General features: G+C 36.7%; 1 protein-coding gene across 4 annotated transcripts in view; it reads left to right on the top strand.

Moving 5' to 3' along the window:
- Alpha-man-iib (alpha-Mannosidase class II b) overlaps window positions 1-5,280 on the top strand; it is a 119,995-nt gene extending 114,715 nt beyond the window's left edge. For all 4 annotated transcript variants that reach the window (XM_070301793.1, XM_070301796.1, XM_070301794.1 and 1 more), the window contains 2 exons: window positions 578-1,046; window positions 1,338-5,280. In XM_070301793.1, the coding sequence (XP_070157894.1) occupies window positions 578-1,046; window positions 1,338-3,483 (2,615 nt within the window). In that variant the 3' untranslated portion in view covers window positions 3,484-5,280. The remainder of the gene's footprint in view (window positions 1-577; window positions 1,047-1,337) is intronic.
- Window positions 5,281-14,010: the final 8,730 nt, after the last annotated feature.

Genomic DNA, 14,010 nt, shown 5'->3' with positions numbered 1-14,010 from the left:
AAATAAACCGTAAACTAGATCCGTACGCGAGTTATATCGGATCTCCTCTATTAGCCAATTAATTAAAATTCACGACGGTCGAAACGACGAACGAAATTTCACGGATAGTTCTGAAAGATGTCTAAAGAATTTTGACGCCTTCTAGATATTTATATGTTGTTTGAAAATATACAATTAAATAAATGAACAAACAAATTCATTATTATAATAATGAATCCAGAGCGATATTCTTTATTTTGATTTTACATTATTATAATGTCAAATTTTTATTAAATTGCGTTAAATTGTAAAAACTATTCGAAAAATTAATGCAATATTGTGTATTTTATATAAAACTTTTTTTATATATAAAATTGCAAAAGAATTATTTTTTTTCACACAATCCTAAATGATACGAAAAGTTTCTTGTACATGATATTTTTTTATCTCTCAAAATATTTGTATATTATAATTACTATAATTTTTTATTCTCATTGATTTCCTTTTCTCGCTATTGTTATATTTTTCCAACGTTTCAAATATGTCCAGCATTTTTGCAACTATATGTAAAAAAGGAACTTCTGTTCTCAAATTTTAGGTCATCAATGGCTCAAGACGAATCTCGACGTGGTTCCCGAATCGGGCTGGTCCGTCGATCCTTTCGGCCACGGTGGCACCATACCCTACTTTCTAAAGGCCTCGGGCGCAACCGGCACGGTGATCCAAAGGATACATTACGCGTGGAAGCAGTGGTTCGCCAAGAAGCAATACGGCGACTTTATCTGGCGGCAGCCATGGGATCGCATCGGCTCGGCCGACATGCTCACCCACAATCAGCCGTTCGACATTTACAATATAAAGCACTCGTGCGGTCCGCACCCGCATGTCTGTCTCAACTTCGATTTTCGCAAGATACGCGGCGAATATACCGAGTACTCGGTACGCGCCGTCGAGATCACGCCCAACAATGTCAAGCAGATGGCCGAGCTCCTGCTGGAACAATACGCGAGAACCGGCTCGCTCTTCACTCATAACGTCGTTCTAATGCCGCTTGGCGATGATTTCAGGTTTGTATAGCTTTATTTCGTCGAAAGATAAAGATAAGATTTTTCTCTCCATTTAAGAATTATTTATAACATTTTTGAAATATATATATATATATATGAATATATATCGAACAAAATTTTTCTATTTTATAAAAAATAATAATATATTTATAATTTATTATATTAATTATATTATAGAATTTTTTTTCTCATTCTATATAAATTAAAAAAAAAATGATTGTTGATATCCAATAGACATGCATCAAAGATTAATTAATGAAAGTTTATTAAATTATATTTCCCATGTTTCAGGTACGACCACGCTATTGAATGGGATCAACAGTACACAAACTACAAGATCTTGATGGATTACATAAATAGCCGCAAAGACGAGTACAATGCCGAGGTAGTGTTTGGCACGCCGAAGGATTATTTTCACGAGATAAAGAAGCGTGTAGACAAGTTTCCGTCGCTGACGGGTGATTTCTTCGTCTACTCGGACATTTTCAGTGAGGGTAGACCGGCCTATTGGAGCGGCTACTTTACCACCAGGCCGTACATGAAGATCCTGGACCGCGAACTGGAAGCGAATCTTAGATCAGCCGAGATTCTCTATACAATCACGCTTAATCTCGCCAAGCAATCCGGCAAGGATATAAAACTTTACGAAACGTATTTCGAAAAGCTGGTAAAGGCCAGGCGCAATCTGGGCCTGTTTCAGCATCACGATGCAATCACCGGCACTTCAAAGTCTTTCGTGATGAAGGATTACGCGTTGAAGCTCTTCGAGTCAATCTCGGACACTACGAGTTTGCAGAGTTTCGCCATTCAATCGCTGGCAGCTGTCACTAGCGGCAAGTCGAATTCCGTTTACGTGCTAGCTGAATCAGATAGGGATAGCTACGAGAAGTTGCCGAAGAAGATACCGATTGGCTTGAGCGGTCACGAGACTAAAAAGATCGTCCTCTTCAATCCGTTGGCGCAACCCAGACAGGAAGTGATCAGTCTCAAGGTTACTTCATATAAAATCAAGGTGCTGGATCCACAGAGAAATCCCATACCTTACCAAATTGCGCCGGTGATGAATGCTACGAATATCATGCATGACGTGTATGTACTGCTCTTTGTAGCCAAACTGAAACCTCTATCGATCGCCACGTACCATTTGCAACAGGTCGATAAGGTACCGGTGGAAGCTATCTCAACGGTATATTGCAGTCGTTGCGGCAAAGACAATGTTTTTCCTATCAAACCGATGCAGGTGGGCGATGTGCAGCTGGAGAATCAACGAATGAAGTTGCTATTTGACGGACAGACAGGCTTTCTAAAGAGAGTCACCAAGAAATCCACTGGTAAGATCATGCAGTGCGCCGTGCAATTCGCCGCGTACCCATCAGCGCAATTTCATAGTGGCGCCTATCTCTTCATGCCGGATCCAAATCTCCGGGATACCGACAAGGATGTCCTCGAGGCTTATACGCCTCATCAAAAGATCTACATCGTCAGTGGCAGCCTTAGTTCTCGTCTCACTGTCGAGTACGGCAAATTGCTAACGCACCATGTGGCTATCTATCATCGCGATGGTGGCCTCGGCGAAGCCATTTACGTACGTAATATCGTTGACTTCGAGACGCCGCCCAAGAATCGTGAGACAGAGATGTTCATGCGGCTACAAACCGACATCTCCAATGGTGACCCACCAGAGTTCTACACCGACCTGAATGGCCACCAGATGATTAAGCGCACCAAGATTGAGCGCATCGGTATTGAGGGCAATTACTTTCCCATCACAACCATGGCTTACATCGAGGATTCGAGTCATCGGTTAACGCTGTTGGTGAATCACTGTCAGGGTGCGGCCAGCTACCAACCCGGCTGGTTAGAAGTGATGCTTGACCGCAGAACTTTGTACGATGATTCGCGAGGCATGGGCGAGGGTTTGCTGGACAATCGGCGGACCGTCATTAAGCACTGGTTACTACTCGAGGACATCACCGGCGAAAAAGACAAGTACTCGAGGCCATCGCTATTCGCCAATCATCTGAGCAACGCTCTCAACTACCCAGTCAATATCTTCGTCGTGGACGGTAGCGAACAGGAGGTCACCATGACACCAGAGGTGCGACTGCTAAGCCAGAGCTTCCCATGCGATCTTCATCTGCTCAATCTGCGCACCAATCACGATCAAAAACTACCGCACTTTCCAGTAAATAGCGCTCTTATGGTGTTACACCGACAGGGCTATAGTTGCTCCGTAGGCATCGATGTAGCGCTAAAACACTGTCCGCTCATTGAGAGATTCGCACAGGGAACCGCGTTCTACAAGCTCGACAATCTCAATGTCACCAAGACATCGCTGACCGGCACGAGGCCGGGTGTCCGTCTTAAGAACGGTCTCCAAGAAATTGGTTTGCAACCGATGCAACTCGAAACGTACAACGTGAACTTTATGCAATGATGCTAAGCTTGGCGATCGGTCATCGATCTTGCGTTGATTGGTTGATGGAAAATTCCGATAATATGCAATATTTGCCCTTTCCGAACGACACTGCCCTATGAATCGTATTAAATACTACCTCTTCAACTCTTCGTGTAATGTGCGACGTTGTCGGCGATAAAAAACAAGAATCCATGGAATACGAAAATGCAGGTAATTACAGAAATTTCTTGTGTGAAACGGCATGGAGTGAGAAAGAATAAAAAAAAAAAAATGATATTTATCGTTTTGGGACAATATTGAAATAAATGATTGAATTGAGTGATTGCCACTTTACGGATTAATTACAACGGATTCTATCAATATTAAGGTACGTTTAAAAATTTTTTCATTGATTAGGAGGAATTTTGATCGATTTCTTTCAATGTTAATTTTGACAAGGTACTCTACCGGTTTAGAAATCGATTTATGTCATTATCTTTTTCTTTATACATTCAGTTTCATCTTTTAATCGCTTCTATTTAGGAATAAAAAAAAAGAAAGTAAAAGTTTTAGAACAGATTAATTATAAAAATTTAAAATTTAAAATTTAAAAGATTTATAAATTTCACAGTGTAAATCTTGCGAAATATTGAATCAAGTATCACGTTAGATCTTTTTATATTATTTCCTCTCGAGAACAAATTTAGCCAACTTCCACTAGACGATCTTTCGTCGATCGCATTACGTTTATGTCGGAAAACTTTCAGAAATGACAAAAAGAGTGCGCGTGTAAATAGAGAATTTGATCGATGCAACACAATTAATTGCTAATAATATGACAAACGTGCAATGCGTGCACGTGCTGTGTACATATTGTTCCTGTATGATGCGTTCCTTACATTTTGTTGTCGAACAGCAGGAACGGGAGGTATCGAGAGAAAGAGGGAAGAAGATAGACGAGAAATAAAAAGATGTACACGTAAATATATATCAATATGTTAGTAATTTACTATCGCGTAGTACGAGAGATCTGATTAATATATGTATATTCATTAGAACACAATATCTTTCCAGGTTTACCCTGATCCACTTTGTTTATTGAATTTTAAGCGATTCTTCCATAAACTAATACGCTTTTCATTGGCACAGCTTTAATTATCGATTGTAATTTATAATTTGTGTTTAACTTGGCCTCGTCATAGCGTTAAAAAAAGTCATGGAAATTGTCACGATTTATTATTTTTTAAGTAATAGTAACGAATTACTTTTTAATATTAATAATTCAGTAACGTCAACGTATTATTTTTTAGAAGAAAAATGCTGACGAAGTTATTATTCAGAGAAAAGAATACGAGAAAGTTAGCGGTAACGAGTTACTTTTATAAAGTAACTTTTAACCCGATCTCTCTCTTCATAAATGAAGATTTTTTTCTAAAATAAAAAAAAAGGACAGAATTATACGTCGAGACATAAAAGGGGCCAAAAAGCTAGGCCTATAAAAAAAAAAACAAAGATTAAAATTTCAAATTGCCACTTTTATTTGTTCGCACGATGGATACCCGTAGGCAGACTGACTGATACAACTACGGACAGTTGTTTTCATTAAGAGAGCGTATAGATACATATGTATATATATATACATGTATTGTACATATCAAAAATCGTAACTCGCTCTAGAGTAATTAATGATACCGTAGATGACATTTGTGATAGTGAACGATGTAAAGAAAATCTCATACATCTATTTTCGTATGTCAAATATTTTGCTATTGGTCTTCCCTCTTTCCCTCCCTACGAATATTGATACTAGTAAGTGTCTTCTTATTATGAGAGGGGGGGGGGGGGAGGGGGAACACGAGATTCGGAGATTCTCTCTGCGAAATCCGAAAATATAATAAATTGCGTGTGTTACAAATGCGTGTGTCTCGGACGACGAAGTTATCTTTCAAAGATAACGCAAGAATCTCCACTGGACAAGGTATCAGGATAATTTGTATAAAAAAAAAAAATTGTAAATAATTTTAAAAACTCTTTCATGACACACTGATAATTGCCACGATCGTGAAATTTATTTTGCCCTCTTTTATTTTCTACATTGTTAATATTATATACACTGAAAATCTGTCAAATTGATAATAATAAAATATACTTTCTTTCGTATACACGAAACTTTTTACGATTATGAGAGTAAATGACAATTATTGAAACTCATCAACGATATATAAATATATCGCAGAATTTTTTTTGCGATATACATATCGTCGTGCGATGTTCCCAGTGATCTTCCATTTTCATAGAGAATCTCGAAGCGTCCCCTTTTGCAGTTGTGAGTCAGTTCTATATATAATTTGTACATAGATTAATTAATGAAAAGTTACGTGCAGCTACCGCACGAGTAGACTGTCACATTTCTCTGATACGAGAAACAAGAAAGGAAATCAATTTTTCCGAAAATAAAAAAAACTCTAGAATCCACTTTAAACGATTTAGAATTCGTGATAGAATTCAAGACAGATTTATGATTTTATATATTGTACATTCTATGTAATGTACATGTGCATGTGTATATGTATATTCTGGATCTTGTATATACGTATATTTTAATTCTTCGAATGTTTTCTGTATTACACGTGGTACATAAAATTATAAAAAGAATTCTATCCCGAATTTTCTCACGAATTATATAGATCATCTCTAAAGCGGTTTATAAAATACTACTTTTGTGTATAAAAACAACATTCTTCCGACCCCTCGAATGCGGATATAATTATTATGATCGAGAAAAAGCGCGTTTTTTTTATATTATTATTATTATTATTATTATTAAGCTTTGTAAGTATCGATTATTGCAATTTTTTCAGGTAACTTATATAGCTCTAATAAATTTCACGATTTGCGAGCGATCGTTTATACGAGTTTTAACGATGTCCTCTATAAATAGAAGATTGTCGATGAGATGATTAAACCAATAAATGAAGAGTAATAATAATAAGGTGAAGTGTAATAATAATAAGTTTCTCTTTCGTAAGAGAACATGCTCTTGTGTGTCATTTTTGATTATTGCTGTTGCGCATCATTGCGTTAGATCTTTGACGAAAATAGGCGAAAAAATGTTTGTAAAAAAAATAAATTATTTATATTATTTATATATTTATTCATTTATTAGCTTAGCGATGATGCGGCTGTTTTCACTCAGCCATCGATTTAATAATTGTAAAAATGTATCTCTAATTGATTCAATTTAATTTTATGATAAAATGATATTGTTTTATTATTGTTTCTGTTTTAGTATTGTTATTTTAATATACACTAAAATGACGCAATGCATTGCTCTCTACATATATGCAATCGTTCGCTTCGTTTCAGTTTAAACGTAACGAATCAAAAAGGAGCGCCTTGACAAGCGAAATTTTGTTGTAGGTATTTTAAGAAGACAAAGTTAAACATTTTCGCGAAATAATACTTTATTCGAGCACCGAATCGAGGTCAGGAAATGTCGATGAAATGCCCGAAACGGCGCGATAATTACTGTCCCTGTAACGATATTGTAACATATTGTATGTTTTGTGCTGTCGTTAGAGAAAGAGAAAAAAATATGGAATTCTATATCAAAGAATAAAAGTTATATTACGTGTTTACACAACTCTGTCGCTCGAGCGATTCGCAAATAATTGATTACTTGGAATCGCGCGAGTGCTATCCGATCCGAGTAATGGATAATGACGATATTGATATCCCTTTTATGTTATACGATGTAATATTATATTTATTAAATAAAATTAGTAACTGACGTATTTTAATCAGCCGCATTGTTCTTTGGTTCGAAAAACACTCTTCGAATAGAGATGGAAGGAAGATAATTGAGGATTATGTAAAGAGATTCGATAAAATCCAACTTCGTACTCTCTCACGTTTTTGCAGATATGATAATGCACTTAAATAGGTCGATTACTGCTTCCTCCTTTATGAGAAATTTTTTGTACCATCTTGCTACAAAAGATTTTTTATTTTATTTTTTCGCAAGTATGAGACTATATGAGAACCGATCGATATTTTGTCTCTTAAAAGATGCGAATAAATATGCCTAAAAAAAATATATATATATACATATGCTCGCGGTATAACGGAAGGAATATCTGGGCTAAACGTTAATCGATACTGCTCCTTGATGCATAACTCTCATTAATGGCGAATATGCGATATTCCTCGCGATGATAAGTGCTCACTCTCGTGCCGATATCGCCCACTGACCGCATAATTGAATCCGTAATAAGACGGGAGCCTGCAGACGCAGAATCAAGAAAATTGCGAGGTGGTCCCCTTTGCGCGAAGCGAACTAATTTGCATATTTCATTCTCGACGATGCTTAAGGGACCTCTTCTTCAAGTCCGACATCTTTTGTATATTGCCGAGTCGGATAAAACTGCAAGCACAGACCTGGGCACTTGTCTGGATTATATCGTTATAAAATGGTGAAAGAAAAGCTTCACAATTTACAGAAATGCGAAAGTACGGGAAGTCACGAATCTTATCTAACGATGATTTTATCTCGTTGTAATTTTAATCTTTTTTAGACAGATTTAATAGGAATGAGAATTGTTTCGATTTATATTTTTAATTTATCTATTTTATGTAACTGTCTAACCGTCAGAGAATGGATAGTCGCTTCTCGTACTCGCATTTGATTGAGATTTTAAAGAGTTGACGATTGAAAAAAAGGAAGATACGAAATGATTCGTGGAAACAAATAGTTACGCCGAAACATAATTTTCAACACTTTCGGAGATACTACGTTAATTTATAAAATATATATTCGCGTCTTTCGCGCGATGGTTTAGCTCAACGTAGGGAGAAATGGGATTTTCGCCGTTTCGACAGCTGAAATGAACTCCGCGCGCGCATGTCTTCGTTATACAAGTTTTAATTACAATCGATTCAATTTCCTTTTTCGCCGAGGACAACGAAGTTTCCATTCGCCTGCCCGCCGGGATACTTTGTCAGCTCGTTCATGAACCTGACACTCGTAATGGCCCTCCGTTTACCGCCTCCGTAAGATCGGAACGCGGCCTTTTTCCAACGATTCCTTCCGTAATCATTAGAAAATACGCTAGAAAATCGCGATTAAAAATCTGTGTCCCTTTCCTTTATTTCTTTACATAGATAGTCGCGCGAGGATTTCCCATCGTTCAATCGTTCAAAAATTTTATTACTACAATTATACAAATAGCAGAATTCGGTAGCAGAAATTCGCCAAGTTTGATATCACACGTTATATTTCTTTTAATATCTAAAGGATTAAAAGCTACAGCATCTCTAATATTCTTCATTTTTTTCTTGAAAATATTTATATTGGAAAAATTACATAGATGTATTATTAAATTTTAGATAATGAAACAAGTCAGCCTTTTACTTTGAGGCACTAAAGACTTTTTTCTAAAACGAGATGTTCTTTATTCGATAAAACGCTCGCGACTCTGAAATTTAATGAATAATTTGCATTTTCTGCTGAAAGATTATACGCGCGCTATAGAACGATATCGCGCGAGAATCGGGAGAGATCGGAGAATTTATTCAAAGATATTCAAAGGAAAACGTCAGTGATTTTCCTTGCCGAGATTGACTGTGGCAAGAAAAGCTCGAACGAGCGTCGCTTAGCCGCTTTGATTTGAATATTTATAAATCTTAACCTGCTGTTACATAAGTTAAGCGAATCGCGGTTGAAACTTTTTCAAAATATTGCAAAGTACACATCACAAATAATTCTAAGGCAATTATAATCCCTTTTCGGGGATCGAATTATATACAAGCGCTATCATTACGTAATAATTAATTTCCAAAATAAAATACCTTATCAAAAATTAAAAATTTGTTCCAAATCATATTAAAAGATAGAGATTACACGCGCGGAAAAATATAAATGACTTAAAAATATATTGTTAAAAAATACACTTAAAAAAAATCACTATGAAAATTTAAATTTGAACCTCCATTAAAGTCATTTATTTTTCATCACAATTGACGAATGCGTATAAATAATAACCGTTTCGATATTTATTTTCAAACGAGAGATTAACTCAAAATCGTAGATGCCGTAGAAACCGTAGAAATAAAATTCTCACGGATTATATAATTACAATTCGATACATATATAAGGCGCGCGATTTTCATTACCTCTTCTTAACACCATGTCGATGCTCGGGGACAATCCCTAGACGCACAGTGGATAACTGAGAATCTCGTTACGACGAAGGTGATCCCCTCGAACCACGAAGAAACAAACATGTTCTACTCCCCCTTTTCTTCCCCTTATTATCACTACCACCACAGCATATATAAACGTCGCGTCTGATGAATGAAGGATAGAGGTAGAGAAAAACGGTATTTTCTGTATCGCGACGCACGACGTAAAGGACCGTAAGGGTGCCCCAGGATTTCGTTAGTCGCGTTCCGTTAATTTATATGGAAATATAAGCTGTCCCGCGTGGATTATGTAAGCCACGGCTGTGCTTCTTACCGCGCAACGTCTTGCAGCAAATTATTCCGAACGTCGTCGTCTGGGAGACAACGGGGCGAGATTATTCGCCATCCTGCCGACGCCTCTTCGATGTAATATCATTAACAATTAGCAGTATCACGTGTCATTTAAACTTTAAACGATCAACGCAAACGCGATCACTTTGCGCTATTTCACTAGTGGCTTATTAAGGTATCGGATAAAAATTCTAATGTTTGACGCGTTAATGAAAAACTTGACATAAAAAAAGATGTAAGTATCTCTGTATATAATTCTAAAGAAATATAAACAGAAAATTTGTAGATATTACGTGTCTCATAGCGATCTTTAAAAAAAAAAAATAAAATTTCTTAAAACGAAATAATAAATTGTATTTTTATATTCTTCATTTAAGTTTACATGAATATTTTAATTCGTCTACGTTTTTTTTTTTTTTTTTTTTTGCAATTGTTTCGTCATCGAAAGGCAGTCGAATTGTCTGCTAAATGTGTAGATTTAGGATGCGAAAGTCAATTTCGTATTAAAACAGATTCGAGATTTTGTCTCAAGAATCCCTGGCTCGATGTGAAAGACGAGATGGTATCAGCCTCGATTACTCTGTAGACAGCGAAAGTGTTAAAGGGAAGGGTGGATAGTTTTAATAAACGCACGTCTCGAGAGAAACTTTTCTCGTTGGGGTGTACCGTCTACCGCAGGAGGGGTATCGCTTTTCTTCTTCCCGACTCGGCGCTAGATGAAAATCCATCTCTCCACTTCAGGGCGACGCCGAGTCGGGTTTCATCAATTATACGCGCAACGAGGAACAAGAGAAGGGAAGACGCGTGTGCTTTTAAACATTCGTGGACATCTCTGGGATAACATTTCACCAGGGTATCCACAAGAAAAAGTTTTTTCAAAATTAGAAATTTAAAAAAAAAAATGAAGAGAAGCTTTAAAAGATTATCTTAAATAAATATAATTTATTACACGGTAAAAAGGATGATTTTTTATTTTGTATAGGTGAAAATTTATAAAATAAACTTAAAACGATAAGTCGATCGTTTCACTAACTGCGAAGCAACAGTCTTGTAAGCGCAAAGGAGAAAGTTATATTGAAAAACTTCGTCGTTGGCAATCGTTCAAGTATTTTACCTAGGAAGCGAACATTATTTTGCGCTTGAAGCTACGTTGATGAAATTGATAAACTGAAATTAATTCATATATATACATATAATGTAAAATTTAAATTTAAAAATATCAAGATTTACGTATATATTTGAAAAGCGCAATACTTTGCGGATAATACAATCTTCAAGCAAGGAAGTTTCTCGTGCATTTATATAAAGTATGGTTTAAAATTTAATTCCGGTTAGAGAGAGAGAGAGAGAGAGAGAGAGAGAGAGAGAGAGAGAGATTCGCGCAGATGCGTGCTTAATCTCTCGTGCACATTGGAATTGTACGCTAATTTACATTAATCCACAATTTACGGGTCGGCGAACTAGTTTTGAAATTAATTAATAATTAATTAATTATAAATCGTTCATATATCGCCGGTGATAAATAACATGGTGCATTTATTAAATAGCGTAGACAACTTGCGGGATATATACGAGGTATATATTTCGTAATATATCTATTGTGTCTGATCTCCATCTCCTCTTTCGATCTCATCCTCCCAATGTGAATCGCGTACTTCAAATTTAATCCCAAAGTTCCCAAACGCACACAGACATCCATCCGAGGAAAGGACGATAGAGAAAAATGTGACGTGTGAAACCAGCTCTGCCTGCTGGAGACGGAAATAAAAATGGTAAAAGAGCAGCAAGCTTGTTTACCAATAATAAAGTTCAAGCCGGCGCAAAGGAAGACGAAGCGTCTTCTCTCGCGGTACGGATGGAAACTCCAGAAACGCAAACTCTTCTACACACACGCATACATGAGATGATCGCAGGCGTAGCGAATGGAGTAAATGAAACGGAGATACAAATTCGGATCATTTTCGAAGCCCATGACGTTTCTCAAAATGATAAGATACACGATAGGCGCCTGATTTTCCTCTCGCATCGTATTTTTCTTTCTAATACGCCAATGTGAAAGATGTATTCGCGATTTGTTTCGTCGATATTTACTATAACAAATTAGTTATTATAAGAAGATCCTGTTCTTCCGATTGAAAATTTTGGTCATAGTTTTTATAGAAGAGATAATGATGTTTATATTCTCTTATTTATTTCACAGAATTTATTTCCGCGATATTTAACTTAATTTTCTCCGTGATTAGATTGAAAATTTATTTCGACAATTTAACTTTGTATCGAGTTAGCGTTCGCACAATTTTCACAACTCCCCTTGCAATCGAATTAAGTAAAAGTTACCGGACGTGGACGCGTAAGTCGCGAGACTCCTGCGTATAATTTTCCCCGTTTCAAAGATCCAAGACGCGGGTCCTCGAGATACCTTAGAAAATTGAGAATAAACTTGAGCGTATGTCATAAGACGAAAAAGAGCTCGCGGACTCTTAATATGTGTATACGAGAAATTGAAAATGTACTCCAACGCGATATCGTTTACATGGGAACGGCAGATTTTCCAGCCTCCATCTCCGTCTCTGTCGCGAAAATCCCGAAGAAGATCTTCGCGAAAAGCAGCGTCATTTATATCCGAGGGACTCGGTACCTTCGGTCCGTTTTGCCAGTAAGATAAATTGCCATTCTGGTCGCACGATAAACGAACCATCATCCACCCACCGACACTCTCTCTCCTATACTCGTCTTTCGAGAAGCGAATAGACATACGCGCTATTTCGTTGAACGGAATCGTTGCAAAACGCCGAAGACATATAAGTCCACTCCATCAAGCGTCAAGCTCTCCGAAGCTTATCAAACTTCTGAAAGCGGTTTCGTAATATCGCGGTCCCTCACCGCATAGCATCGATCTTCCACGAGCCGATTCAACGGACTGGAAATTAAGCTCGCCACGAGATATTTTTTTAGGCCAAGTTCGCGCAACGTTTATCAGCAAAGTATTTCCGATATCGGCGAATCTTTCCGTAAATATTAATCGCGATCAAGTTTGAGGTTTGACTTGTTTTTCCGCCTCTTCCTAAAGAATCTGTTAGACGGCAACTAGAAAATATTATTAATGAATGTAGTCAGAAGTATTATAACTTGCGTACGCTTTTACTCCCTTTTAGTTTTCAGAACTTTAAAAAATATATGAAAGATTAAAAGCTCTCGCTCTTCTATAAAAGAGAATCCATCTAAAACTCCGAAACTTCTGCTTCCCTCCAAGCTAGAAAAATAATTTGCAAGGACTGCTTCTCGAATCGCTGCTTACCAGTCGGCAGGCCATCCATCATCTCTCTCGGAGACGCCGTTGCATCAATTTCTATTAGGAAGACGTGCGAGAGACGAACCGAGTCGAATATACGCAAGCGGGGAGGAAAGTTTTTTCGACAAAAGTCAGAGGAAATCACAGGAAAGACAGATGCGTCACTAGAGAAGGCGAGTTTCCAGGAAGAGATTGCTCTCTCATCTTGGAATTAATATAAAATTAATAGAGAGAGAGAGAGAGAGAGAGAGAGAGAGAGAGAGAGAGAGAGCGTGTTTTGGAACATATCTCGGATATTGAATTTAATACAAGGAATTTTTATATTTGTGGTAGAGGATATTTTCTATGGAAAATTTCCAGATCATTATCCGTTACAATATTTTAACATTCAATATTCACGTTAGATAATATTATTTTTATTCATAAATTTTGAGAGATATATATTTTTTTTAAACATTGCGAAAAGGAAAAATATTCTTGGCAGGATATCAAGAATAATCGAATACAAGTATGGAGAATTGATTGAAATAGAAACGTCAATGCAACAAATATAGATAAAAAAATATGAATAAACAAACTTTCGTTATTTATCATTTTACTTTAATCGATAATCAAATAATTGTGAATCCAACTGTCATGAATTTAAAAAAAAATTATGATGATAAGAGAAAATTACGCATTCTACCTGGCGTACAATAATGATTTTACTTTACATCAGAAATTTATCTTTTCAAAACCGTATT

This window comes from Polyergus mexicanus, unplaced genomic scaffold (assembly GCF_030449975.1).
Source record: "Polyergus mexicanus isolate NDT 795.1 unplaced genomic scaffold, iyPolMexi1.0 SCAF_9, whole genome shotgun sequence".
NCBI lineage: Eukaryota > Metazoa > Arthropoda > Insecta > Hymenoptera > Formicidae > Polyergus > Polyergus mexicanus.
The sequence above is the reverse complement of the archived record's forward strand: the minus strand, read 5'-3'. Positions and strand labels throughout refer to the sequence as shown.